General features: G+C 39.5%; 1 protein-coding gene across 7 annotated transcripts in view; it reads left to right on the forward strand.

The window, feature by feature from the left end:
* Window positions 1-614: 614 nt before the first annotated feature.
* The window catches only part of RBM33 (RNA binding motif protein 33), a 100,034-nt gene continuing 74,934 nt past the window's right edge, over window positions 615-25,714 (forward strand). For 4 of the 7 annotated variants that reach the window (XM_084511958.1, XM_084511957.1, XM_084511959.1 and 1 more), the window contains exons 1-6: window positions 616-845; window positions 10,236-10,314; window positions 15,445-15,493; window positions 17,549-17,625; window positions 19,693-19,984; window positions 21,107-21,214. In XM_084511958.1, coding sequence (XP_084368084.1) covers window positions 818-845; window positions 10,236-10,314; window positions 15,445-15,493; window positions 17,549-17,625; window positions 19,693-19,984; window positions 21,107-21,214 — 633 coding nt within the window. In that variant the 5' untranslated portion in view covers window positions 616-817. Of the gene's footprint in view, window positions 846-10,235; window positions 10,315-15,444; window positions 15,494-17,548; window positions 17,626-19,692; window positions 19,985-21,106; window positions 21,215-25,714 lie in introns of all 7 variants that reach the window. The other 3 variants (XM_084511954.1, XM_084511956.1, XM_084511955.1) reach the window with 2 other exon arrangements.

Consider the following 25,714-nt stretch of genomic DNA (forward strand, 5'->3'; position numbering starts at 1 on the left):
CTACATGAGTGATCACTCTTTAACCAAGCCTAGCTTCCCCACACACTCAAACCCTGAAGGACAGAGAACCACTTGTAACAGGAATCAACCCTTTTGGGGTGTACTTCAACCCTGTTGCTAATTATTTTTCCTCCTCATGTAACAGGCAGCTGCAGACAGGGTGTCAGGCAGAACCTCCAGCCTACTGAAGCAGTGGTGTAACCTAACACAAATATGGCACTTCAGCGATACCCCACACAGTCTGAGCAGGCCCTTGTGCCACAGAGCCGTGTGGGGGGCGAGGAGCAGCACCCGCCCAGCCGCGTCCCCTCAGCCCTCCCCACGCTCCAAACTCCCTGTGCGCCTCGCGGCCGCCATGACACCCACCCCCCCCCAGCCCCACCACCCGCACTGCGCACGCGCGCCCCTCCCCTCCCAGATCCTCCCCCTCCCTTCTCCTTCCCCCCTCCCCTCTGCACATGCGCACTCCCGCCCCCTCCACCCGGCCGGCTGAGCCGAGGGGAGGGAGCGAGGCGCATGCGCACAAGGCGCGGGGCTGACCAACCGGCGGCGCCCACCGCCCTCCGTGTCCTCCCCCGAGGGGGCAGGGCCGGTCCGCCGCCGTCCCGGCATGCAACGCGGCGGCGGCGACAGCGGCGGCGGCCGCCATGTTGTGGTAGTTTGTTGTTCTCCTGCGGCCGGGCCGCGCCGAGGGGCGGCCGCCGGGCGCTGAAGCCGGGCCCTTCCCCGGGGCCTTGCCCCCGTCCCAACGCTCCCCGGAGGGCGGCTCGGGGCTCGGAGGAGGTGTGGGGAGCCGGCCGGGGTGAGGCGACGAGCCATGGCTGCCGCCCTGGGAGGAGGCGCAGGTGGGTGGCGGCGGGGCCGGGCCTCGCCTCACGGAGGGGTGAGGGGGTGCGGGGCCCCCTCGGCTCCTTTCCCCTCACGAAGGCTTTTCAGCCGCCTTTTTGGGCTCGGGAGCGCCGGGTGGGTGGGTGGGGTGTGTTTTAGGCTCCTGTTTGTTTAGAGGTGCTACGTACCGTGGTTTCATGCTCACCGTGAGTGTGTCCCGATCGAATAATTGATCTCTAAGCTAAGAAGTAACGACAATTTTGTTTCGCAGACGATCCCGAAGCAGAGCATCTCGGTTGGAAGGCGTAAGGTGAAATCAGTGCTCGGTCCTAGGGTTCTTGGGCGCGCCACTGCTCTCCCGTTGGGCTCCTGCTCGCAGTATTTAAGCGACAGGCAAAAGCCAGGGCTGTTCTGGGTAGTGCAGTAGGTAGACTTTAAAACACTTGATTGAGTGATTTTAAAGAAAAAAAGACTTAGATCGCCCATGTGACCCATCTTCAAGAGGGATGTAGTTTAGAGAACGCATCTATTTCAGGTGCTTTGAGCCCTCCTTTCACAAGGACTAACAGGTTAGTTAAACACTTGTTAGGGTTTACAGCATCTGTCCTTGTCTGTGCTAAAGCTTCTGATAATTTTAGTTAGTTTTTCTTGTCAGCAACTATTACAGAGAAGAGCGTGGCTGGTCCTCAGGATCACTTGCCAAAGTGGTCAATCCGCTACCAGTTAAGCTAACAGTGGTGAACAAAGTGTGTAAATAGAGCTGCTGAAGGTAAAAGTTGAGAGGAAATCCCCAAATTTCAAAATGGAAAACTTTGGGAAGAAGGCTAGAAAGGACAGCAGTAATTGGTAATATTTTGAGGATGTTGAGCATTGGTTTAATGGTGCTAATTACATTGTAGTGTTTAAGTTAGTTTGCAAAAGTATTTGTGCTATTATCTGTGGTTCAGTTACTTTTGCTATGGAAGTAAACTTTGCATATATGTTCTATATCTAGAAGTTTTTTGCTAGTACTACAAGGAATGGGTGTTTTAAAGGAAACATCACTTTCTAAGCACTTGAATTTTTGTGCTTATAATTGCTGCAAGTTGAGTGAGAGTGTTTACTTGTGTAAATGTGCATGCAACAGACAGCCTTCAACCAAGGGGTGCAGTTGCAGTTTCTAGTTTATTTTGTTTTGTGATGGAATATTGCTCATGTCTAACTGAATTAGGAGCCTTTTGCACTACATGGGTGCAGGCAGTTGTTTGTTCAGAATTAACGCTGAGCTCATCAATAAAATAGCAGTCAATTAAATATGATCCTTGCTCCATGTAAATAGTGGCGGTTTTAACCTGCACGATCACTGTGCAACACTTATCTAAATGAAGAATACAGAGGTGTCACTTCATGTTAATCTGAGTAGTCAAGTAAAATTTCTGGTGGAACTTGTTAAATACACTTCAAGCCCCCCCTAAAAAATGGCAGTTACACTACAATGGTACGTACAGCTCTATTTGGAAAGAGGCTGATATCTAAAGTCAATAGCAGTAGTAAGTGGGGGAAAAAAGGAATCCAGGAATTTGTGGTTACTTGGCTGAAGTGGTTTTGGTTAGTTGAAGTTCTGGCTTTCAGAGCTTATGTTTCCATTTAGTCCTCAGGGTTTCTTATTTCTGTTTGTTTTTTTTTGGTTTTGGGATGGGCAAAGACTTTTAATTATTAACGTAATAGCAATAGAGCTTTCTTTTAAAAAATGGGCTTACAAGCAATTGGAAAAGAAGTGCAGAATAAATGGAGTGTTAATTTGACATAATTTCAAGGTAATAGTTGTCAAAGTAAGAGTTTTGTGGTTGAAGATACAGATTAAATTTAAAGTCTTCTGTAAAGAGATGATGCAGGACTGAAAAATGAAATGGCTTTGTCTGCTGAACATCTCAAGTACATTTGATGCGATGGAAGGATTGTCTATTGGACAGAGTGTGTAGGCTCACTGGCCATTTATGTATTTTTTTTAAGTTCTTGGGAAGTACTGGCTTGATTCTTAATAACAGAGTACTTGTATGTACCTCTGTGACCAGATACTAAGGACGATGATTAAGGCTATTGCAGCGATAGATTTCACAAACATAAACTGGAAAGCTTTCACGTGGTGGCCTGTGAGGTCTCTGGGAGTGATTCACAACTTCATATGAACTTGCAAGTTCCTTTGCCGTGCGGCCTGATTCAACCTGCTGCTTATTCTGGAGTGCCCGTATCGAAACATGTGCGTTCAGGATGCCTCTGGTAGTGATGATGCAGGACTCTGAGGGCTGATAGTTGCTCATTAGTCCATTGATATGGTTAAGGCAGCGATTCCCAAGCTTGATGCAAACTTGCGTGTAAAACCAGGACCAGAGCAAACATGTTGAGTGTTGAGTCCAACATCTGCTTATAATACACCAGCTGTGTCGTGTAGCTGCTGGATTTTTGTGATATTTAAAATGTAGCTGTAAATTGATGGTAGTAATCTTACTCAGTGAGAGGTGCTTACAGCAAAACTAAACAGCAAACCCGCAGTAAAACAAAGCAAGGAACACTTCTTGGTTGTCTGCCATCTGATACCACTGGAACCCTTCCAGCATGAAGCAGGGGAAGCATCAACCCTCCCTTACTGAGGCAAAGGGAAGCTATTGTAACTTATTTTCTGGTTAATTTGCTTCTGATGAACTTTCCTCTAGACTACTTTGAGTGCACATATCTTTGGAGTAAATCATGATGGGCTGTGATGGAATGTGGGAGACAGCAAAACAGCTGAAGAGAGTCCAATCCGTACGTGTCTTTCCCATGTTCCTCAGAAGTCCTATACCAAGAGGAGCCAAATGGGTGCTTCTCTACATCTGGGCCTGTTATTTCTCCAGTTGGAACTCAAGCTGTCATTGGTTTAATTTCATTCAACTAATCTGAAGGCTGCTGTTGCATTCTTAGCAATGTAGTGGCTATAAAAACCTCTTGTGCTGCTGTTAATAAAAATTGCTAAAAAGCTAATACTGCTAGCACAGCAAGCACCTTCCCCTGCATTGTGGGGTCACTATCCAATTTAAAGACAGTACACACTCTGCAGTCTGAGTGAAATTGAATTTGTTGTACTTCAGGCTACTTGACAGCAGCACGCAGGGACTGGAAACAGATTCTACATTTATGCCTGGATGGAAGTGGGTAGAGCGTTGGCCATGGTTGAGTTTCTGGGTATTGCACTCGCTAGGTGGACTGATGCAACTGGGCGCTATAACTTGCTTTTGTATTGGAATGTACACACACAGACTCCGAAGTGACAAAGGCCTCCACAGTTTGTGAGATACAAATACGTGGACTTCTGTATCAGCTGAGGACTAGTGCCAAAAAAACATTACTTGAGTGAGCTTGTGACAGCAGACTTTCTTTAAACATGGCAATTTAAAGCATTTTAGTGCTTCTTTGAAAAGTTTTCACTAAGAGCTACATTTTTTCTGAATATTATCTCACCAAAGGTCATCTAAATTGAACATAACCATAGCATCACTTGTTTTTAATGAAAGCCGAAGCTGAACCATGCTTTATTGCATCAAATACTAAACCTCTGATTTTAGGTCTGATGCAACTTATTGTCTAGAATACTGAAGGTGGTGATTGTCACAGGCTCAACCCAAAAAACCTCCAGATAAGTAGTGGATTTGGTCCTGTGTTGCGTTTATTATGCGCTGCTGTTATGCAGCCTCAGTTCCAACTGTAACATTTGGTGGCTATGAGAGATGCTGGAGAGTAGACGTTTCTCATCAGTGTCCAAAGCCATTTGGGAATCAAGCTCATGTGGATTTCATTTAAACTCTTGGCCTTCATTTGCTGTTCAGTGTGCTCATGAGGGAAGGAACCATGACACTTTTAAAATGTATTTCCAAAGCAAATATATTTTCAAATCCAAGAGTGCTTTGGAAACATTTTTTGTGTTTAGATGAAGTTCTTTTTTATTTCTTACTTTCCGTTTAAGATATTTTTTTCAAGCACTGATGACAGAACTTAAGTTCCCGGTGGCACATTGTTATTAGTTCTGTTCTTGCTTATAGTTAGTGACTTGTTTTCCACCATTACAAACACTGGAAAAGATTTTTAAGAAGGTAAAAATAACTTGACTCCTGTAGAAATTCATTTTTCTACTTGATTTGTTTGAGAAACCAAACCACTATTCTATACGAATAATTTGGAAAGAACTCCTGAAATACAGTAGTGGAGGGCCGTGTTGTGCAACTACTATATTGTTACAAACACTTAGTCACTGAATTCTTAAGGCTTGAATGAGTAATTGTTTACCAATATAAAGACTACATGATGGCTGTCCCCGAACACACAAACCAAAGTGTTGGTGTTTGTCTGGTGTATTTCTGCATGTGTTTTCTTGTGCACGAGGCAGTCCAAGTGAATATGATTTTTATGATGGGGTAGTGATCCGGACTCATAGCTTGCTTCAAAATGTTTGGCTTACATCACAGGCTTCAGTTCAGGAGTTCGTGTTGACCTTGAGTTTTTACTGCTAGATGTTGTGATTAGTTACCAGAAGTTTTTGTTCTGTCAGTGTCAATAGAACAGTTACATCTCTGTCCTGTGCTGTAGACATTTCTCCATATGACACGGCAAGATACTGATGTTGGCTGTTAGGCTTTGCATTTAAGTGGTGTACTCAGTTCCTGGAAATCTGGGCTTCACAATACCTGTGTATTGGGTAACATCTTGCAGTGAAATATGAAAAAAACCACTCTGAACAAATAAACTGCTGCATAAAGAAAGGCTGGTAAGCTGTTCTTAACCTGGGGACTCGTGCCTGTAATGCTGTTGAGCGTTTTAAATACGATGCTGGGAAATGGGACAGATCAAGATGAAATGATTGCATTCAATGTTATATCTAGGCATAGAAAAGTGTTTTACCATGTGGTAAATGACTTTTCCTTTTTTCATTTCATTTCCCCTCCCCCCCCCCTTTTTTTTTTTTTTTTAATAACCCCTTCTGTTCTGCCCAGAAGCAGTCCAGCATAGTTACTTTAAAAGACCTGTTGGGTAAGCAGCGTGATGCTTTTTTTTCCATTGAACTATTGGATCACTGTTGCAAGAGATAGCTTTTCTCCATCTTGCTTAGGTTAAGGAGACATCTTTGATGCTTTCTCAGTGCCTATAAGCAATAGTAAGTTTGGTATTCGTGGTAGTGAAATACTGAAGTGGGCCAAGATACAAAATTTTGAGCTGCTAAGGAGGTTTACGAGGTGTAGTTAGTGTTCCGGAAAGCGTGCAGGTGTATTTGTAGCAAGAGCAGTGCAGTCATCAACTGTTTTTCCTAGTCGAGAAGTTTTGGCCATCTCATTGCAGTAAAATACTCCATCTTAGCAACAGTTGCTATGTGGTACTACCTTTTTAGGCTACGCTGGTACCATTTTAAGATGTGTAAGAGCTCTGCTCTGCAGTGTTCTTGCTGATTCACCTCCTACGCTTGTGAGACTTGACTGTGTAGCTAAGGCTTCCATTTTACATGGAAAATTATTAGCGTAAATTTTATTGAAAGGGAGACCAGAGAGCAGGAAACTGCCATCCGTGTAGCCAAAGAAGAAATAATTCTGTGGATTTCTAGTGTGGATGAGCTGTTCTTATGAAGCAGGGAAAAAATAATAAAACAGAACCAACAAAAAGCAGTTCTGGTCATACATCATAAAAGCAGAAAATAAGCTGTAGAACAGCTTACAGCACTGCTGTTGCTGCAGTAGGGTAAGTACAAAGCAAACAGAAACCTTCTTAGTGTAGGGAACCGAGTGTGTTTGGCACTCTTTGTACTTAGGTTCGCAGCTGCCCAGAGCCTGGGGAGGCAGGCGGGTCTAACAAAGCGGGCAGCATTGGGCAGTCTCTGTTCCAACTTCTCTGAAGCTTCTAAAACAGTGTTTTTCTTAGTGCTGCAGTGAGGGAGAACCAAGTGTTGGATCATTTCTTTTTTCTTTTTTTTTTTTTTTCCTGCATAACTGGTTTTTCCTGCTTCCTCGTTCAGTGATTTTTTGGTATGTGATAGGCCTTGATTTTTTCCTTACAACGTTGCCTGGAAGTTGCCTGGGGGGACGCCAGTGTATTTAGTGCTCCTGTTTGAATCCTGCTGCTGATACTCTGCTAATCCATGCGCATCTTGGTGACCATGTTGCATTGAAACAAGGAGCCATAGCCATTGCATGGCAAATCTCACCACCGAGCTGTGATGTACAGCTACCTTCCTAGCTGCAGTGATACCACTGGAAGAAGTACAAAACATTTAATGCCCTGTGATGGACATTTTCCTGCTTAAAAGACTTACGTGCATGGATTTCCCCCCTTCCCCTTTTCTCACCTCCAACACAGTAGAACTGAGAATTAAAAAAAAAAAAAAAAAAAAAAGAAAAGTGTTTGGCTGTTGCTCTCAGTGGTTTTGTGCTCTGACTGATGATGAATTTTCTGAGCACTTAACCGCGTGTGACATAAACATTGACTTCTTCAAGGAGAAACATCCATACATGTTATGCTGATTGTTGATCACTGGTATTTTCCAATGTTATTTCCTACACAGAACAAAAATACAGCTTCAGAAATGAAAAAAAAAAAACAACACAAAATGGTGCCTCTGTGAGGTTTTATAGGTATCACACGGACAGCAAGGCCTTACACCTGTGTAGCTGTTTTAGTGCTTGCTATCTCACCAACCACGACGCTGGAACTGAATGCTCTTTGTAGGCGCATGACTATTGTAACCTGCTTTTCTGAAGGACAGGTACGGCCTGCTTTGGGCTTTGACAATATGCAAGGGCTTAATGGCGTAATTTGTAATGCTTGTTGTCTGTGTCAGCTGTCACAGAACAAACAAGTATAAAGCCCCAAAAGAAAAGCTGTCTCCCTTTGACCCCAAAATCTTTGTGTTGTAAGTGGGCGATGAGACAGAGAAGGCAGCAAGGAGGTGGTGGGGACGTATGTGGAGTGGTTCTTAGGAGCCCCACTCACTGCATGGAGGTCAGCCAGTTATTTCAGAAGCCTTTGTATGCATCCTGCCCAAGGGGGCTTGTGAGAAAGGCTTTGAAGGAAATTAATGCAGCTTTGGATTTTGGTAGGAGTTGCTCTTAAATAAAGAGCAGAATGGGACAGTTTAGGACAAGTTATAAGAGATGGAGGGAGGGTGGAGGTTTGTGTGCTTACTGAGTAGGAGTCTATGCCAGGAATTTGGTTCCTCTTTTGGTATTCTTAACTGCTCGAAAGCTGAAGCACTTTTATAGCAGTGAAACTCAACTATCAGGCCTTGAAGAGTTGTGTGAATTGTATTGAAGAGCGTTTTTTTTGCTGTAAAGGAATGTCAACAGAAAAGGAGATTTTGGTGTGTAGCTTTGTCTGGGTTTAAATCTGGCAGAAGGTCCATCTGTGTAAGAGTTTAGTGCTGAATTGAGTCACGACAGAGCTAAGATACCATCCTTGAGTTGTATTGGTTTCTAATTCACTGCTCTGTACTCCTAAGAGTGATGCCTGGGATGCAAAATTGCAATTTCTTTCCAAGGAGCAGGCAAAGCTTAAGATACCTCAAGACGACAACCACCACACCTGGAAGGCGGTATGTTAGTGTGCAAACACTCCTGCTTTGAGTTGCTGCAAACCCAGTCACGTTACCTTAAACCACCTTTAGAGGTGGTTACATCAAGTCAGTTGTTACTGCAATTCAGCTGTAAGAACAACAACACTGCAGGATTTGTGCCCTTAAAACAGCAATAGCCAAATACAGTCCCTGCAGCATGTTTCTGAGTGTAAGGAGAGCAACGTGGCATTTTTTATAGGCCACAAGACTGGATAATTTGGTGTTCAAGAGAAGATAGTAAGTGGTTGCATATCTGTCTGGCTTCTCCCTGTGGTTGGAAAAGGAATAGGAATTGAAGGAGGTCAGAATACATGTATGTAGATGTTTGAGCAGAGAAATGTAAGATTATGTTTTGTTTCAGTGGTATTAGTCCATGTAGATCAGCGAATATATAGAAGCTTTGTTAAAATACAGAAGTATCTACAGGGAGTAAGGGGGAACCTGATTGAGGGGAATTGTTTTTATCTCCTGTTCCAGAAGAAGTGAGTTGCCATACACGATTTGTATGGCATTATCATTCATATCGAGCAGTCTTATTTTAATATGTGTATGATAAAAAAAAAAAAAAATCAGCTCTGGCAACATCATTAAACCAACAGCTTTCAAAACAGAAATTTTAATGTCTTTTCCTCCTTTTAATTTTCTGTTGTCACTTAACACCTGCTTTTTGCTTATATGAAGCGAATAGGTTTGTCATTGCATGTGAGGAATATTCAGCAAAGGATGCTGCAGCTGAGTTTAAAGAACTGAAGACTTTTTTTTTTTTTTTTTGAAAGCTCTTCAAAACACAAAGATCAGTCTATCATTGGTGTTGTATTTGGTCAAAGATTTAAGTGCAAATTGAGCCAGGAGAATGACTGGATGTATGGCATCTAAGTGTTCATCAGTTCAGACTGTAAGGCTGGAAGGGCCGGGTAGTTTGGCTTCCTGTATTTTGGAGATCATTAAACTGCAGACAGTTTCCCTTTGTCTTGAGCATAACTTTTATTAATCTATTTATTTGACTTTTACAAGTCATTAAAATGGGTAAAAACCCTCTATTTCTTGTCTGCTTTCTCTGTTGGGCTGTAGCTAGAGAATGGGAGAGTGAAGGTTGAGGTTCTGAAGGTTGTGTTGCCAATGTGCAGGTGATGAGTCAGCTGCATATCTGCACAGAGCAGATGAACTTGGCATTTCTTTTGCAGATAAACGGAAGATTTCATCTTTTTAAGTAGTGAAATTGTCATTTAAAAACTAAGCTGCATAAGAATAACTTGTGACCTGACAAAGTAAACTGAGGTTACTTGGTGAGAAAAATATTTGGAGCAGCAGTCTCATTTTGGAAGGCGTGTACAAACTTAGGTGTACAGGGTGACCTGCTTCCAGGTTTCTTAATGCCCCAGCTGAGGTATTGGTGGTGTTTTACACCTGACTTCCCTCTTCTTTTTTTTTGGGGGGGGTGCTGGTACCACCCTGCCTTGTGCCAACCTGGTGGCTGCTGCCTTTTTCTAAGTACTTTTGCAAGAGCTCAGTGTGGGCAGATAGGCTTGTTGCACCCAAGATGAGCAGAGGACTGGCAGACATAATTCCCTTCATCTCCAACGTACTTGAACTTTATGAGCTTTTTTACATGATTTTTTTAATTATTGAAACAAGTCAGTATTTATCTGGTTCTCTCACGTTAAAACAAAGTGAAAAAATTATCATTGCATCATCTTAAAAATCAAACAAAACCAGACTCAAGTGGTTGCTTCAGAAACCTCCTTGAATTTCAATAAGGATTATTTCATGTAGTTGCCTTTTATTTTTTTTTCCCCTACAGATGACGACTTTGATCAATTTGATAAGCCTGGTGCAGAGAGGTCTTGGAGAAGAAGAGCTGGAGATGATGAGTGGGACAGGTGGGTAGAATATTTTCATGTTTGGCTTCTGTATTACATCGCTGTGTTTTGCTGTTCTGGCATTTTGTATTCTAATATTTACAGTAGTGCACTTTCAGATACTAATGAAGATGTTGGTTGTTATGCATGTGTCAGCAGATGCTAGACTGTGCCAAATGTATATTTGTCTTGAGGAATTTAGAGAGCACTATGAAGAGATGCCATTTAAAATTAGATAAATATAAAGCATTTGTGGTGTGTAATTAAATTTACAATAAAAGCCTTGTTTTTTCCTCTAAGTCTTTAGTAGGGTCTTAATGATTAGCTTAAACAGATTTTTGTCTGGTACTTGAATTTGAGAGGTTTTAATGTTTAAATTCTTATTCTCAAAATCTGAAGGGTAATTGAGCTTACATACAGGCTGCTATTGAAAAATACAACTGCTATAAAGATTTAGAAGTATGCACTAACTTGGTTATTTTCGGGGAGAATAAATGCATGTCCTTTTATGTGAAGGCACTCTGACTGCGAAAGACGAGTCTAGCTGCTGGCTAAACTTGTCTGTTCTTTCTGGTAGGAAGCTTTTCACTTCTTGTTAAACTGCTTTATTATTAGTCCTTTTTAGTAGCAGAGAAGCTTGTTCAAACTTTGCCAGTGGTCAGTGTGTTTCACTGTAAAAAGGGGGAAAAAAATTGAATTGAACTTGTCTTATCTAATAATCGCTCCTGTGACTCTGGTAAACAAATTGTACTGTAAGTAGTTTTCCACTGAGCTGAGCCCTGGGAGTGAACCAGCTACTGTACGCTTATTGTCATTCCGGAGGGATTAGTTTCCTCTTCCATGCTTTCCTGCTAGGTTAAATAGTTTTTGCTGCTGTAGGAGGTGAGGAAGAATGACTAAGGAACTCAGACAATATCTTGAATGTACAGTTTGTTCTGCTGCTCTGGGGGATATCTGCTGCACTGTCATGCCAGCACAGTTGTTTGCGAGTTGGATGGTGAAAACTGCATCAAGGAACTGATCTGCTTTGAGAATGCAATTAAAATAATGTGTTAAAGCTAGGTCACTGTACTGCGCTGCCTCCCAGCCCCAGAGCTGTGGTGTCATGCTTGAGGTAGCACAGTAAACCCCAGAATACTAAAGCCTGTATCACAGGCAAATGCTTTTATATTAAAATATGATTTTCTGAACTTTTTGCCTGTACAACTGACTTCATGGTGTGAATAGGTGGGCTTTTAAATGTTGGTTGGTCCCATTTTTTTCAGCTGCCTTACTCTTGCTGCCATGGAAAATGTGGGCGAGTCAAACAACAGTTCTTTTGGAAGAAGCTGTAAACTTGTTGCTGGAGGTGAATGCCCTGTGACAAAGCTATTTTTATAGGACTTGAGGAAGGCTGTAGGGCATTTTCACTAAGTTGAGACTTTGAAGCACGCAGTTTTAGAAGAAAGTTCTTTCATTTATGTGCTTGTTTTTGTTGCTATTATTAGCTACGTGTAATTAGAAACGATGAATAATCATGTTTTGTTTATTCTTGAGTGCAGTTGTAAGGGAAATGGTTTTAGGTGCAGTGCTAGAGATTCCAGAGTTTCATCTTGCTGATCATTTGAGAGAATATTTTTTTTACAGCTTCATCTGATAGAATATAATTTAATTTGCAAATGTGTTGGGATTATTATTATTCTAATGATAGTTCTTGCTAGATTGTGAGGCTTTCTTTTGGACGTGTTAAATTCTGTGGTTGTCTGGGCACATGTAAATGCCTTACCCCCGGGTATGTTGTTGCCCTAATGTAATTTAATTTTTTCTAACTATTGGCCTGGTTCAGTATAGGGCACACCTTACTGAATATGGCATGGGAAAAAAGCTGAATAAACACAGTAGACCTTTTTGTTTTTTTGGGCTCTCATGCTTTGTTTTGCAACCTAAATTTTTTTTTTTTTTTGGGGGGGGGGGGGGATGAGGCTGAGGGAGTTAGGCAGTTAGAAAAGAGTTGATCACTGATGTGTTGCTTTTTAACTGAGTCCTGTCTCCCAGACATTTAAACCATTTTGGATTTCCAGCTCTCTTTTGTTCCCAAACACCAGAGGGTGATAGCTGAGAGTTGGAAGGCCCATGTTATTTTGGAGTACAAATGTAACATTGTTCTTGGAGAATTTTTCCCATTACCCTTTTTTATTACAAATTCTTTTCCAAAACACTTGTTCTTGCTACTGCTAACGTTTAATGAGGCATGCTCATGAAATCAGAGGCCAGAAAGGGCCATATAGTCTGATGTGTTTATCACGGGCTGTTAACTTAAACATTTCTCTCTCTTAAGTAGCCCAAAGCTTGGGTTTGGGAAAAATGTGCTGTTCTGGTGCTATTCTGTGAGATGACAGGAGTGATTTAGTAGTTGATTTTTGTAGAAATTTCTTTGTTCAGACCCTCCTCTGAGATAGTTCATTTCTCTATGTTTGGAAGAAAAAGACAACTTCTCCCTTTTTGTTGTTTCATTTTTCATGTTATTTTCTCATCCTGATTTGATGAGCTGAATTTATTCAGTGATGGGAACATTGAATATTGGAGGTGAGGAAGGGCAGGCAATGGGTCTGTCTCTTCTGAGAGCAGTGAACTAGATTATTTTTGTCCCATTTTCCTAGAACTGCAGTATTGGAAAGACCTTTGTGTCCTGATGATAGTGAGGATTGGTTGCCTTTGGAACTGTCACAGATGTGTACTTTTATTCCAATTTAATTTTTCTTGCATGGCTTTGCGTGGTATTGGCTTCTAACCATCTGGTTTTCTCTGCTAACTGAAGATCTCTTAGTAGCTGTGGTGGTTTTTTTGTTTGTTTGTTTCTTTAAATAGATCTGGTAGTTCTGGTCCCTCTTTTCTGATATATAACTTCAGATTTAGTTATGTTAGAAGTTTGAGATGATGCCTGCTTTACTGTTCAGGCTTTTCACTGTTACTTTAATTCAAGCAGTTACCAACATTGATTTTTCTTTTAAATCATCAGTGCAAATGGTGAATACCATTGTATGGAAAACCTGTTGACATGTTGTCATGGGCTTCGTTTATGTGATCATACAAACTTTTTGGTCTGCCATGTAGCAAGCCAAAGATTTTTAAAAAATCTAGAGTATGTATGCAGTTACTTCTATTGACCAAATGTCTTAAAAAAAAAAAAAAAAAAAAAAAAAAAGCATCAAAGATTTTTTTAATGATATGCTGAATAGCCCTAACTATATTTAGATAATGAATTTAGTCTTTCATTATCTTTATCATTCCTTCTGACCTGACCTTCTTCCTAGCTGAATTTGCATTTTGTCTTTAAATGTTGCTACAACAGAATCACAGAATCATCTAGGTTGGAAGAGACCTCCAAGATCACAGAGTCCAACCTCTGACCAGCACTAACAAGTCCTCCACTAAACCATACCACTGAGCTCTACATCTTTAAAAAGATGTCTTTTAAAGACCTCCAGGGATGGTGACTCAACCACATCCCTAGGCAGCCCATTCCAATGCCTAACCCACACTCTTGCTGTCTATTTGAATTTCATTTGTGCAGCTTTATTAAAAGCTGCCAGCGGTGGACCATAGTGCTGGGAAATTTTCTCAAATCTTTGTGCTTTTGTCAGGTTTTTTTTGTCAGATTACTGATTCTGTGCTGAAGAGATTAGTGTGCCTTTTTGCTACCTCAGGTTTGGCTAAAAACTCTTCCAGAACCATTCTGTTATGTACAGTTTTCTGTCTCTGAAATAAAGGGCTTAAATGCTAGCCATTTTACTCTTTGGGATGTATGTGTCGTATGTCCCAATTTTTGTTTAATATTGCAGTGAACACAGAGCAGTTGCTGGTTGTTAATGTTCAGACATTCCTGGAATTGTTTGAGATCAGTATGGAGAAACACTGTGTGCTGCTGATAATACCCTATTTAGTGACAATGTGGAATGCAGTCAGTTCTCTCAGAGTATTTTTTTTGTGCGTTATCTGTGCATTAGCTAGGTCTTAAAGACATGTGCTTATCAATGTCTAGTACTAATTTATGTCTTGGGATTGGCTTCCTCAGTTACTCCTGTGTCATTCCAGGTATTCCTGTGTCATCCTAAAGAACTCTTACACATAATTACAGCAGTATGAATTTCCTCTTAGCTGCTTTAAAAGAGTAGCAAATATGCTTTTTCTTGTGGACTCAAGTATAGTGAAACCTATCTTTAGTTCCCATTCTCACTTTGGGGTGTTTAATTTTTATGTAATATCCAAGGCCTGTGTTGTTTTTCTTCTTTAAGGTCTGCCAACGTATGTAGGTTAAAATAGGTTCCTGTTCTTGAATTACAGCTCATATTTCAAATCACTGCCATCTGATTTTAGAGTTAGGATGTGTGTGCTCTGATATGAGCATTTGTCAGTAATAAATATTTTCTGTAGAAGGGGGAATCTCTTCATTCCTGGCACTGGACTAAAGGCAGAATGAAATGAAATAGTTTATATCTTAAACAGTGAGACTAGTTCTTTGTGTTGCATCCTCTTTATGTAGGAGACTGTGTGTGTTGGAAGAAGTTTAGTAAGCCAGGTATTTTCATTTCCTGAATTCTTAGCCACTCTCAAAGAGGTAGTGAGCCACGTATTTGGTTTCTGTGGTCCAGCAAACGTCTGACCTTTCCTCCTCCTGAATTTGGGGGCATTTATAAAAGATGTAGGCCTTACCACGTCCCAAGCCAGGTGGCCTCTTGATGCCTCCTTCCTGAAATGAAGCTGGGACCACTTAGTGGCCTGTAGGCTGAGTTATGCCTACAGCATGTGACTGTTTTACCTGCTGCTTCTGTAGGGAAGTAGGAAACAATTTGGACAGTATACCCAAATGGCTCTGAATAGGAGGATCTAGCTGTGTCTTAAATGTCTGCACTTTGTCTAGGTATATTTACTGTGTTATAATTAGAGGGATATGGAAAGGAGATGGTCTGAAAATGAAGTTTTTGCACAACAGCAGTATTAATGTGTTTCGTCTGATGCATTTAACATCCTTTCCTGCTTGCTAAATGCTTTGTTAAAAGGAAAGCTTTGTGTGGAATCAGTGACAAATCTCAAGTTAGTTTTTTAAGTCATGTGTGGTGCTTATTTCTGTTTTCTAAGTTCAACTTTTCAAAATTTGTTATTATATTCCAGTGAACTTGATGATGATTTGCTTGGAGAGGATTTGCTCGCTGGCAAAAAGGTAAGAGAGATGCATTGAAGTGAACTGTTACAGATATTGAAGTGTGAATCTTGTTAAGCTCATCCACTCCAGTTATTTGATACGGCCTTTTATGTATCATATGGTCACCTCCCTGAAGCCTGAGCGCCACCTTGCTCAGGTATCTGATCTGCTGTCTTGCCAGACACTTTCAACCCAAGGCTCTGCTGCTTTTGTGAAATACCTCCAAGTGTGGTGATTTCAATAAATTTTTAGTACTTTTTTTCCTGAGGTGGCATTTCTCCTTGTACCACACAGATCCAAAAAAAAAAAAAAAAAAAAAAAAAGGCTCTCGAAATCAATTTAACTGAAGCTCAGATTGACTTAATTAAAAATAATAATAATAATAATACATCTATATAAAAAGTGTGTGTGTTTATATATATGCTTCCTGCAGCTGGTCAGGATTCCTGATAATTCATTTCAGCTGCCAGTTTCCTGGCTATTAAAAGTTATTTGTCAAAATATCAGTACTGTTGTGCCGCTCACTCCCAGCAGTGTTATACCGAGATCTGTTTGAGGTGCTCTGGTACATTCTGGGTGGTGAGTGAATGAAAAAAGCAGTCAGTGGTGTCTATTAAAGATCCACCCACTGCACTTCATTTGCTACTTCTTTACATAACAAGTAGGCAGAGGATTTTCCTTCCTACAGTAAAGGAAGGATGTGGGAAGAGCTAGTGTTGGAGAACATAAACGAGTTTCCGTACGACTGCTTTAGACTCTCCACTCTGTGATACGTGTTTCCAAAATGGAACTGCATGAGAGATTGGATTTGTTTGGATTTGGGTCTGTTTGGATTTGCCTGATACCTGCAGGAAGAGACAGGGAAATCAAAACTGGCTGGTCACTTCTTTCCCTTCTTTATCTGCTAAATGAGTTCAATTAGAAAGTAGTTCTTAAAGTTGTAGCTGGAGATAAATAGGTTTAAGAAGCACGGGTCTGGTGAAAGTTGAGTTTTAATTGATGTAGCCTCACACTCCACATGTTAGAAGCTAGCTTTGTGAAATTATTCTGTAAGTAATCCCCATAAAAGATAGGAAATCCTGTTGACTAGTTTACTGGTTATCAAAAATGTAAGCACTTAACATTAAATCTTTGTAGTTGAAACAAAGTTGATAAAGCTACTTACTAAAATTTGACTGTATGAATATAAAGCGATACTAGATTTCTCCAATGTATTACATGTTCTTTTGCTTTTCTTAGTCTTATTTTCAGTTTTCCAGAGCTCTCAGCAGTATCTCTGGGTATGGACTTAAATGGTGGAGTAATAATAGGTTTCTCAGGAAGTTTTCCCTGAGCTATTTAGGCTAAACTTGCTTTTACTTAATCTCATCCAAGTACTTTTAGATAAGTCTACCCTTGTGTAACCTTTCTGCCCCCATTACTTCAGGGGGATGGAAATAATGTTGCTGAGCAAAACTGTAGTTATCTCTTCCTACAGTGTAATTATTTAAAACAAAATAAAACAGAATAAATATATGAAGCAACTGAAAATATGGTTTGACAAATTAGGAGTTCAGAAAAAGGCACAATATTTTCTTCTTTCCTTAATTCGCTTGAAAACTACTTTATCAGTATTCTTAATACCATTATATAAACACTTTGTCAGTGTTCTTAATATCATTATATCATTTCTTCAGGCTCCTAAGTATCTGCTCATTAAAAAGAAGAGCAATTCAAATTGTTTTTTCCTGACTTGCCTAATGTATCAGGGTCACAGGGTAGTTAAATAATGTTAACTGTTCTCTCATCCTGGTATTTCTTCAAGTGAATTGTCATCTTTGGCTATATTTGGAAAAACCTCAGTGAATAGACTTGATAGCTGGGCAGATCTGAGTTTTGGAAATTTATGTTCAACCATCAAACATTTATTTACAGATTTGTTATCTCGAGTGGTGTATTTTTCTTGTTGAATTAGTCAATTTCGTTGAGGATCCTCATTTAAAAAACAAACAAACAAAAACTTCTGAACATTAAGTAGTTTGTATAGTTTGTATCCATATTTTATGCTCATGATTGACTTTTTCCAAAACCTAGAATCAGTCAGACTTGTCAGATGAGGAGCTGAACGACGATCTTCTGCAAAGTGACAATGAAGAGGAGCACGAATTTGGGTACCTTTTCTAAATCCTGTGTTTTTAATAACTATTATGCTATATGTATAACCTATAAGTTTTTGACTACTGATAATAACTCTGTAGTAGTTACTAGTTATATACTTTTAGTTTTGCTTCTTATTCAATCGACTACTTACTATATGTATATATGTGTTCAGTGGCATTGTTAATGAGTCAGTAAAATGATGCTTATTTATTTGAATCTAATAAAATTAACATAGCCCAAATCTATTAAAAAAAAAAAAAAATACCCAGAAAGCTTCAAGAAGAAACCGTATCATTTCCTATGCTATTTAGAACTGTTTGTAAGTACTTAAAGAGCTCTTGTACTGTGCTTTTTCTATTGTTGTAGGCTTTCATCTCTTGTTCTTTTCCTGCCATCCTGCATTTAGAAATGTATCTTACCACCTGAGACCTTGAGGAGGGGCTCTCCATAGTTTCTAAAGCATGAACTGTGGCTTAAATATTTGTGTACAATACACAACAGGAAATTTGTATGGGGTCTGTAGGGTTGAGCAGGGTTTTACTTCCATGGGAGTTAAGTGAGGAACCTGCCCTGTGAATACTCTGTTTTGATACGGATCCAGCACTTAATTATGGGCATTACAAATCAAAATAAAAGTTCTGATTGTTTCACATTTCAAGCTGGACTGAAAGGGATTAGAAGATGCTTGTGATGGAGAAGTGATGTAGTATCACTGCTGCTTTTAATGGTCTTTCTTTCCTGGCTGCTTTTCCTTGATGTGTCATGCTGTGCAGGTGTATGTTCTCAGAGTGACATGAATGTACTGCTTCAGATCTCCTTTTTATCCTTGGTGTGGATTAGGACGAGGGACATCTCCCTGTATTGGACTGATGAAGGCGGGGTGAAATACCTCACCATTGAGACAATCAGTCTCTTCACTAGCTGCTCTTTTCCTCCCTGGAGCAGTGAGAGTTGGAGTATTCCCTTCAATGTGGGGAGTTCAGTTAGTCCTTGCTGTTTCTCCTCTGAATTTCCTCCTTGTTGGGCCGTGGGCTGCAGGGATAGCCATATGACTGCACTAATGCTGAGGAAGTATCAGGAGTGTGGTACCCAGTGCGGGCAGATCTCTGCATTTTTAGCAGCTTTATTGCCAGGATATGAAAGCCTTGGTCCACTCCTCTCCCTTTGTTTCCATTGAAACTCATCAATTCCTCTGCAGTTGGGAGGATAATGATAATCCTGCATAATGTTTTGGTTATTGTATTACATCTTCTCCATCTGATAGATGCACATTGCTCAAAGCTGCCTGGATCTCGTGCCCCCAGACTTATGAAAATAGTAAATAATAGGAATGCAATTTAAAAAAAAAAATAAATCGTTGTTTTCCTTGTACCCAGAACTCTCAAATCAATAAGAGCTTTTTCTCCCTTCTTTTATAACTAGTCTGCAGTTGGTGACTCGCCCTTTTATGTGTTGATGAAAGTAGCTATTGTAAACAGTAAATTCTGAGTTCTGCTTTTTCTCCAGATAATAACCTTTCTGTTTTTCATTTTGATTGCTATTTTCATTGTCTGTGCCAGTGCTGTCACTAATTTTAAGTGTTAGGCATACATATGTATTTGTAAATTTGACTATATATTTTACATTATGTAGAACATAAAATCTATCATAAAATATAAGTTTGGATTCAAGGTAATGAAGAAGGAGCAATATTAATGCATTTAATAAGAAACTAATTTACCAGTTTATTTTGAGAGATTGGGAAAACAGATGCAATTACAGTAATTTTGTGGATTTTTTGTTAGTCTTGGAATTAAAATTAAATCCAGCCTGCTTTGGTTACTGAGCAGGACTTTTGCCAGTTTGACCTGTTAAACCATCTGGTTGGTTTGATTCCCCTGGTCAAATAGCCTGCAGTTCGTGATAAGCTGCAAGACGGTATGCATTATGAAAGTATGGCATGGAGTCAAATAGTGTGTGAGGTATAATTTTGTCTACCAACTTAGAGAATATGTCTGATGGCTTTGTTTTGCTAAGTCTTTGTGAGTGCACTTGACTGTTATATTTCAACCTTTGAATCTTTTTCCCCTATACTACAGTTCCCAAGGTGTCACAGTTAGCCTCGATGCTACATCTGGCTTACTTACATCCTACGAACTCTCTGAGACCATCAATGACGAATCAATAGAACATGAGTACGACCAAGGGGAAGATGAAATTGGTTACAAATCTGAAGCACCTGAAGAGTATGCTTCAGAGTATGCAGAGGAAGGACATTATGAAGGCAATGATCCTGAACTGACAGAAGACCAAATAGAATATGGGGAAGAGCCTGGAGAAGATGATGAAGTGCTAGACCTTGAAATCAATGAACCCCTAGATGAATTTCCAGTGAGTTTCTTTCTATTGTATCTTCAAAGATAACGTTGCTTCATGTGCATAGGGTTTCAGACTGATTTGAAATCTGTTTACATCCCTAGGGAGTAGGGGAAATTAGACCTATTATCACTGTCTGCCAGTTTCTTTATCTAGGCTGTGACAAAGTTTGTGTTGACAGCTTGTTTGGCGGTAGGTAATGCTCCTTTGTCATGCTGGAAGGCAGTTGAGAATCATGACCTTGAGGATTGTATCCTTAAGGAAGAAAACAGCTTTGTGTGGTGGAGATACACTGCCAATTGTTAGAAGTACTTAATGCAAAAGCTTTTATCCAGGCTTTAGACAAGATCTGATAAAGTCCTTCGAAGGTGAAAAGATTATTGACCTGCTAAAGACATCTTTAAGGTGCTAATATCCCAAAGTGATTGATGTCCTGCTTGTTCATCCTTTTTGTAAGTGAGAACTGTCTAAACCTGAATAAAGAGATTGGAGGTTAGTTCAGAAAATGTCACCTGCATAATTTGGTATAATTTAAACTGTGTATTAGTGAACACATGGTGCCTTTAATTGCTAGTTAAATTATTCAATTTTAATTAAAACTGTATGTGATCAGTGAGATGCCTTAAAATCTCAGCAAACTTTTTCTCTACTTTATTGTTGAGAATTTTACAGAGTTGCTCAGAATTGTACAGCATGTAACACAAATAATTGCAGAATTTTATAAGAATATTTACATTTTTGATGAGCTAAAACCTGATATTAATATAGATGTGCTATAGGTTCATATTTCCTTTGGAAAGAAATTACTGCAGTTTTTGGTATATGAATTTGTAATCAAAGGATATGAAATACAGAAGTAGATGGGGTAAGCAGTAATAGACAGGATCTTTATGATGACATTGCTGGGATATGAAAATGTTTTGGTTATAATTTTGGTAATATTGCAATGGTCTAGTTAAAAGCCCTGGTAATTATACTTTATATGATCTGTCACTTACAACTGACAATGTTGATAGATACAATACTTCTCTCCAGTTCTGGTAACAATACCAATGCTTACAGACACCTTTTCTTGACAGGTTTGTGTTTCTGTAAAGTTTGCCTATGTCTTTTCATCTTCCTGCATTATTCTTTTAGGATGAAGATTACATGCAGTCATATAATGAGCAAGCAATGGAAGAACAAGAATATACAGCTGATGAGGAGCTGGAAGAACCCCAGACAATGACAAATGAATCAGAAGAGGTATGTGGTGAATTTAATGGACAATCAAATTAATTATTTTTTAGAATTTGAATTTCTGGAATTGTGAATATTGGTGGGTAAGAGCTGATGCAGCTTTGCCAATGTTGGATTATTAGTGGCATTACTCTTTATGTAGGATGAGTGGTGATAGCATGTGTATTGTTAGGTATTTAAATATTTGGGAAAAAAAAAAAAGTGCCCCTTGGGCTGAAAATTGTAAGGGAGAGCTCATAGTGACAATATTTCATCTCGGCTTCAGCATTAGAAACTTCAGGGATGCTTTTTAGTAGGAGAATGATAGTAACACTGCGTCATATTTAGGTTGTCTGTTAAAATCTCAGGTGGTTACGGTGCATCATTTTCCAGACAGATAATTCACTGCTGTTAAGTGTGTATAGCTCTCAGGTATCCCATTTTGAGGAGCGTGAACATAAAACGTTCTGTATGTCAGAAAGGCAAAGATCAGATTGTTTTGAAAGAAGTTGTATTGGGACAGAATTTCTTATGAAGTTAATTTTAGTTCTTTGATTGGGAAAGAAGATGAGTTCCATCATTTGCAAGAAGAAAGCTTATGCCAAAAGCTGTCAGGTATACGTTCACTCGGTATAGTCTGAAACAGTGGTATCATACCTGTTAGTAATGTGCAGCAGGCTTTTGGTGTGGATTGCAAAGGGATTTTTTTTCCTTTCCCCACCAGGAATCTGTTTTCATATTACTTTTATCCAGTTCTTAATTAAATAGGATTGAGTGTAATACCTGCTGAGAAGTGTAGTCAGAGTGTGTTCCCTCTTTGGAGCCTGAGCTCATCAGAAAATTAATTCCTCAAAGACAAAGCAGCATTTTTCTGTAAGGTTCTAACAAATGGGTGTGCTGTGATATTCTTTGGTTGCATCAAAATGATAATAAACCAGCATCCTTTGGTAGAGGAACAGAGACACCTTGAAAGGAACCCACCTATATTGTTCACTCTTTTTCTGTGCAGTCATGACAGTCTATACCAAATATACCTTAAACGTAGTTTATTTTTTAAAAATTAAATTACCCTTCCAAAAAACTTTACAGCCTTTAGAGATCTATTTTTTTTTTTTTTTGTCCATTCACTGGTAAATGGTTTCTTCCTGGTGTTTTATAAACAGTCTGATGCACTTGTTCTGTCTGCAGCCACAGGCTGTATGAGATGCTGGGAGCATGGTACGTTATGTAAAATTAAGTACATAGCTGTTCTGTCAAACTGACTGCTTCAAAAAAGCACAGCTTCATTTTTAGACTATAAACTAGTCAGTTCTGTAATAAATGTTGTCTAAATTTGTCTAATTCAGAGTTAAATTCCTTTCATTTGAAATGCACCACTAACACATTTTTAATTGACTTAGTTAATAGAACTTTTAGAGAACTTGTTCATTATATAATGTCAAGGTGCTGGCTGCATCTTTATTCCATTGATCTCCATTCTGACTTCATTCTTACAGCTTGCAGATTTCCACAGTTGTTTTATTTCCAAAATAGTACTGTCTTTTAATGCCTCTGTTATTCCAGATGTATCATATTTACCCTTGTTTTTAGGCTCTTAGTTGGAGTCTTCTGATGAGGATACCACAGAGAACCTTTGCAAAGCATGCACTCTTGTATGTGATGCTTAGGCCTCCAATGCCAATTGCTTTTATTTGAATGTTACATAACAGGGACTCTTCATTAAATCTCATAACATTCACAGCTTGTAAACAAGGGTAATCGTTGGCATTCTCCTGCAGAAAATACGGGCAAGAATAAAGCTGTAGTAGATGAGGTACAAATAGACAGCATTGGTACTTTTTGGATGCAGATTTGGCATCTGAATAATGGAGAGAGAGCTGATAGAGAAAAGTGTTCTGCAGTGTTGTATTTTAAGCAGTTTCCACATTACAAAAATAGAGCATCTGACTATACTGCATGAAGAAATTTTTTTTTTAAGTCAAGGGAAAAGCTGACTGGCCACAGGATTGGAACTTGATGGGGGAAACTGATGAAGCAGGAAAGGGAGAAAGACGTATTAGGGGTACTCAGGTGGGAGGGAGGGACAGGAAAAGTTTATCCTTGTCTAGATCAGTTTCAGGGCATCGTTTTTCACTTGTTATTTCATTTGAAAAGGTGCTTAGAACTTGGATTATGTATTAATAACAGTCTTCGTGGAGCTTCCTTGAAAACCCTAGCAGTGCTTTAGAAAACGTTTTTGCCTTTATAAGGTACAAAGAAAATCTCAATATCAATATGTTTCAGCAGCAAATAGATTTGGTAAAACTGTCAGTTACATGAGTTATGTCCAAAATACTTTCAGGAGAATGATATCGCTAATTATTTCTATGATATATTCAAAAAAATGTGACCACCTAAAATCAAATTCGCGATTTCTTTGTCATTTTAATATTGGATCTAATCTTCTGTGAAGTCTATGATGGTGGGGGGGTTCTCATTGTATAAATTTAAACCGTGTCTTGGCTTGTGCTGATAAGAAATGACGAGGACTTTGATCAGGAACATATTTCATGAAGAAATCCTGCACACTTGTGGTTTTTTTTTTTTTTTTTTTATAAAACGTAGACAAAAAAAGCCAATGTGTGCATTTGTCATAAGATTATTCCATCTATGTTTAACCAAAACTCATGCATTTTAGTTCTTTTGTTCAAGTTTGAAGATCTTTCAGCCTGGAAGTAAATGATGAAAAAGCTTAAACCAGAACAGTCCAATTTTAAACATTCAGAAAAATATTTTGGAACTCTTTGATTTGTTTTTTATTCCCATTTTGCATCTGTGAAATGGACTTTTCCTTGGAACAGATGTAACGTTATCTTACCTGCCCTGTTATCTCTTGATCTGTTAGGACTGAACAACTGCTGCTGCCTCGGTGTTAGCAAAAAATCGGAGGCTACCATAGGCCAATGATTTCATAGAAGTTCTTTGTTTCTCATTTGTAATGTTCCATGTGGAAAGGATCTGGTTTAACCTTATGACACTCAGCCTAGTTTGTGCGTTTTAGCACTCTGGCAATAGCTTGCCAGTCCCACGCTTAGGATCCTGTGCTAAGATCAGCATTTATCACACTGATTAGTGTTTTCTCCTGCTTTCCTTGGGCTTTCTGTGTCTGTTATCAGTCCTGCAGCTGCATAGTAAACTGTTTGGGCAGGAGCACTCATTCTTGCTCTGTAGCAGATCGTAACCCAGCATGGGGAGTTCTGGTGAATAACTGGGATTTATGGCATAATTATCTAATGAGTGTGGCAGAAAACTTTGACCTTGTGATAGGGGAAAGGTCATTGTTTTTTCCTCATAATGAAAAATCAGTAAAGCTCTTTGATAGCTTAGTACAAGGTGTCATAATGGGAAATGTTAAGCTCCCTTTGAGAAGAGCTGCTAAGAAGCCTTGGCTGACTAGTCCAGTGACCTCAAGTGGCTGTTCAAGGACTGTTGATGTATATGCAGAGATATTCATGATTAGCTAGTATTAAATAGAATCCTTTAAGTACTATTAATTCTGTGCCTGTGCTCGTGTCCTTTCCTGAATGAATTTTGTCTATATTTCTATATATCTATATACTGTAATATTGGGAAAATAACTCATGTTTTGCTGAAGGATAGAATAGATGATAAAAAGAAGTCTTGCATGCTACAACTATTGTACAAATCACAGGGGAAGGGTGTATGCTCCTACACAGCTCAGATAACCTTTCCTGTAGCTATATGTAGAGAACATATGGTTGGCTGTCAGACATGTTTGTGTCTCCATCGTAGCTAATATAAATCCCTCAATAATACGTATAATCAGACTTGGACATGGGTCAGTTAGCATTCTCAACGTTGCCTTTCCTTGGTGCTTGTTTTTTTGTTAGCTCCTTTGATTTTTTTTGTCTTTGATATTTAACGCCTGCGTGGCTGTTGTTTGGTTATAGGTGGTATGAGCATTATGCTGGTGAATAATGTCAGATAACACCCAAAAGACTACAGAATTGATATAAGTGGCAAGAAGAATAAAATTACACTGGTGTAGAGAAGTTGAATCAAGATTTTCTTAATGTTGAACAGGAAAGAAGTTACCATGTACTCTGCAACAACTTGCATTTTTTTTTCAGAATGTTTTTTTTTCCTCCAGAATAAATAAATAGTGAAAGGCAGCAGTTTCCATAGGTATTTTCTGTAGCATTTCATTAGACCACGTCAAGATTTCTCAGGACAGTGCAGACCACATTAACCATTCGGTAGTCTGAGCTGCACATAGAGCCTTGCATGAGTATGTTTTGCACTCATCGATAAAATTATGTAACTGAGACCTGGCTTTGATGAGTAAAAAGTGTAATCCCAGCACAGCTTTAAAGAGGCACAAAGGTAGGAAATGGATGTGTCTGGGGTTTATGTTCTAAAGTAAAAGCAAGAGGCTCAGAGCAGTGAGAGCTTGTGTCACAAAACAGCTGCTTCGATTCAGACTCCCAAATTGAGATCCTAAAGGGAGAATCCTTAAAGATGAGCATC

Source organism: Aythya ferina (assembly GCF_964211825.1).
Source record: "Aythya ferina genome assembly, chromosome: 2".
Lineage (NCBI taxonomy): Eukaryota > Metazoa > Chordata > Aves > Anseriformes > Anatidae > Aythya > Aythya ferina.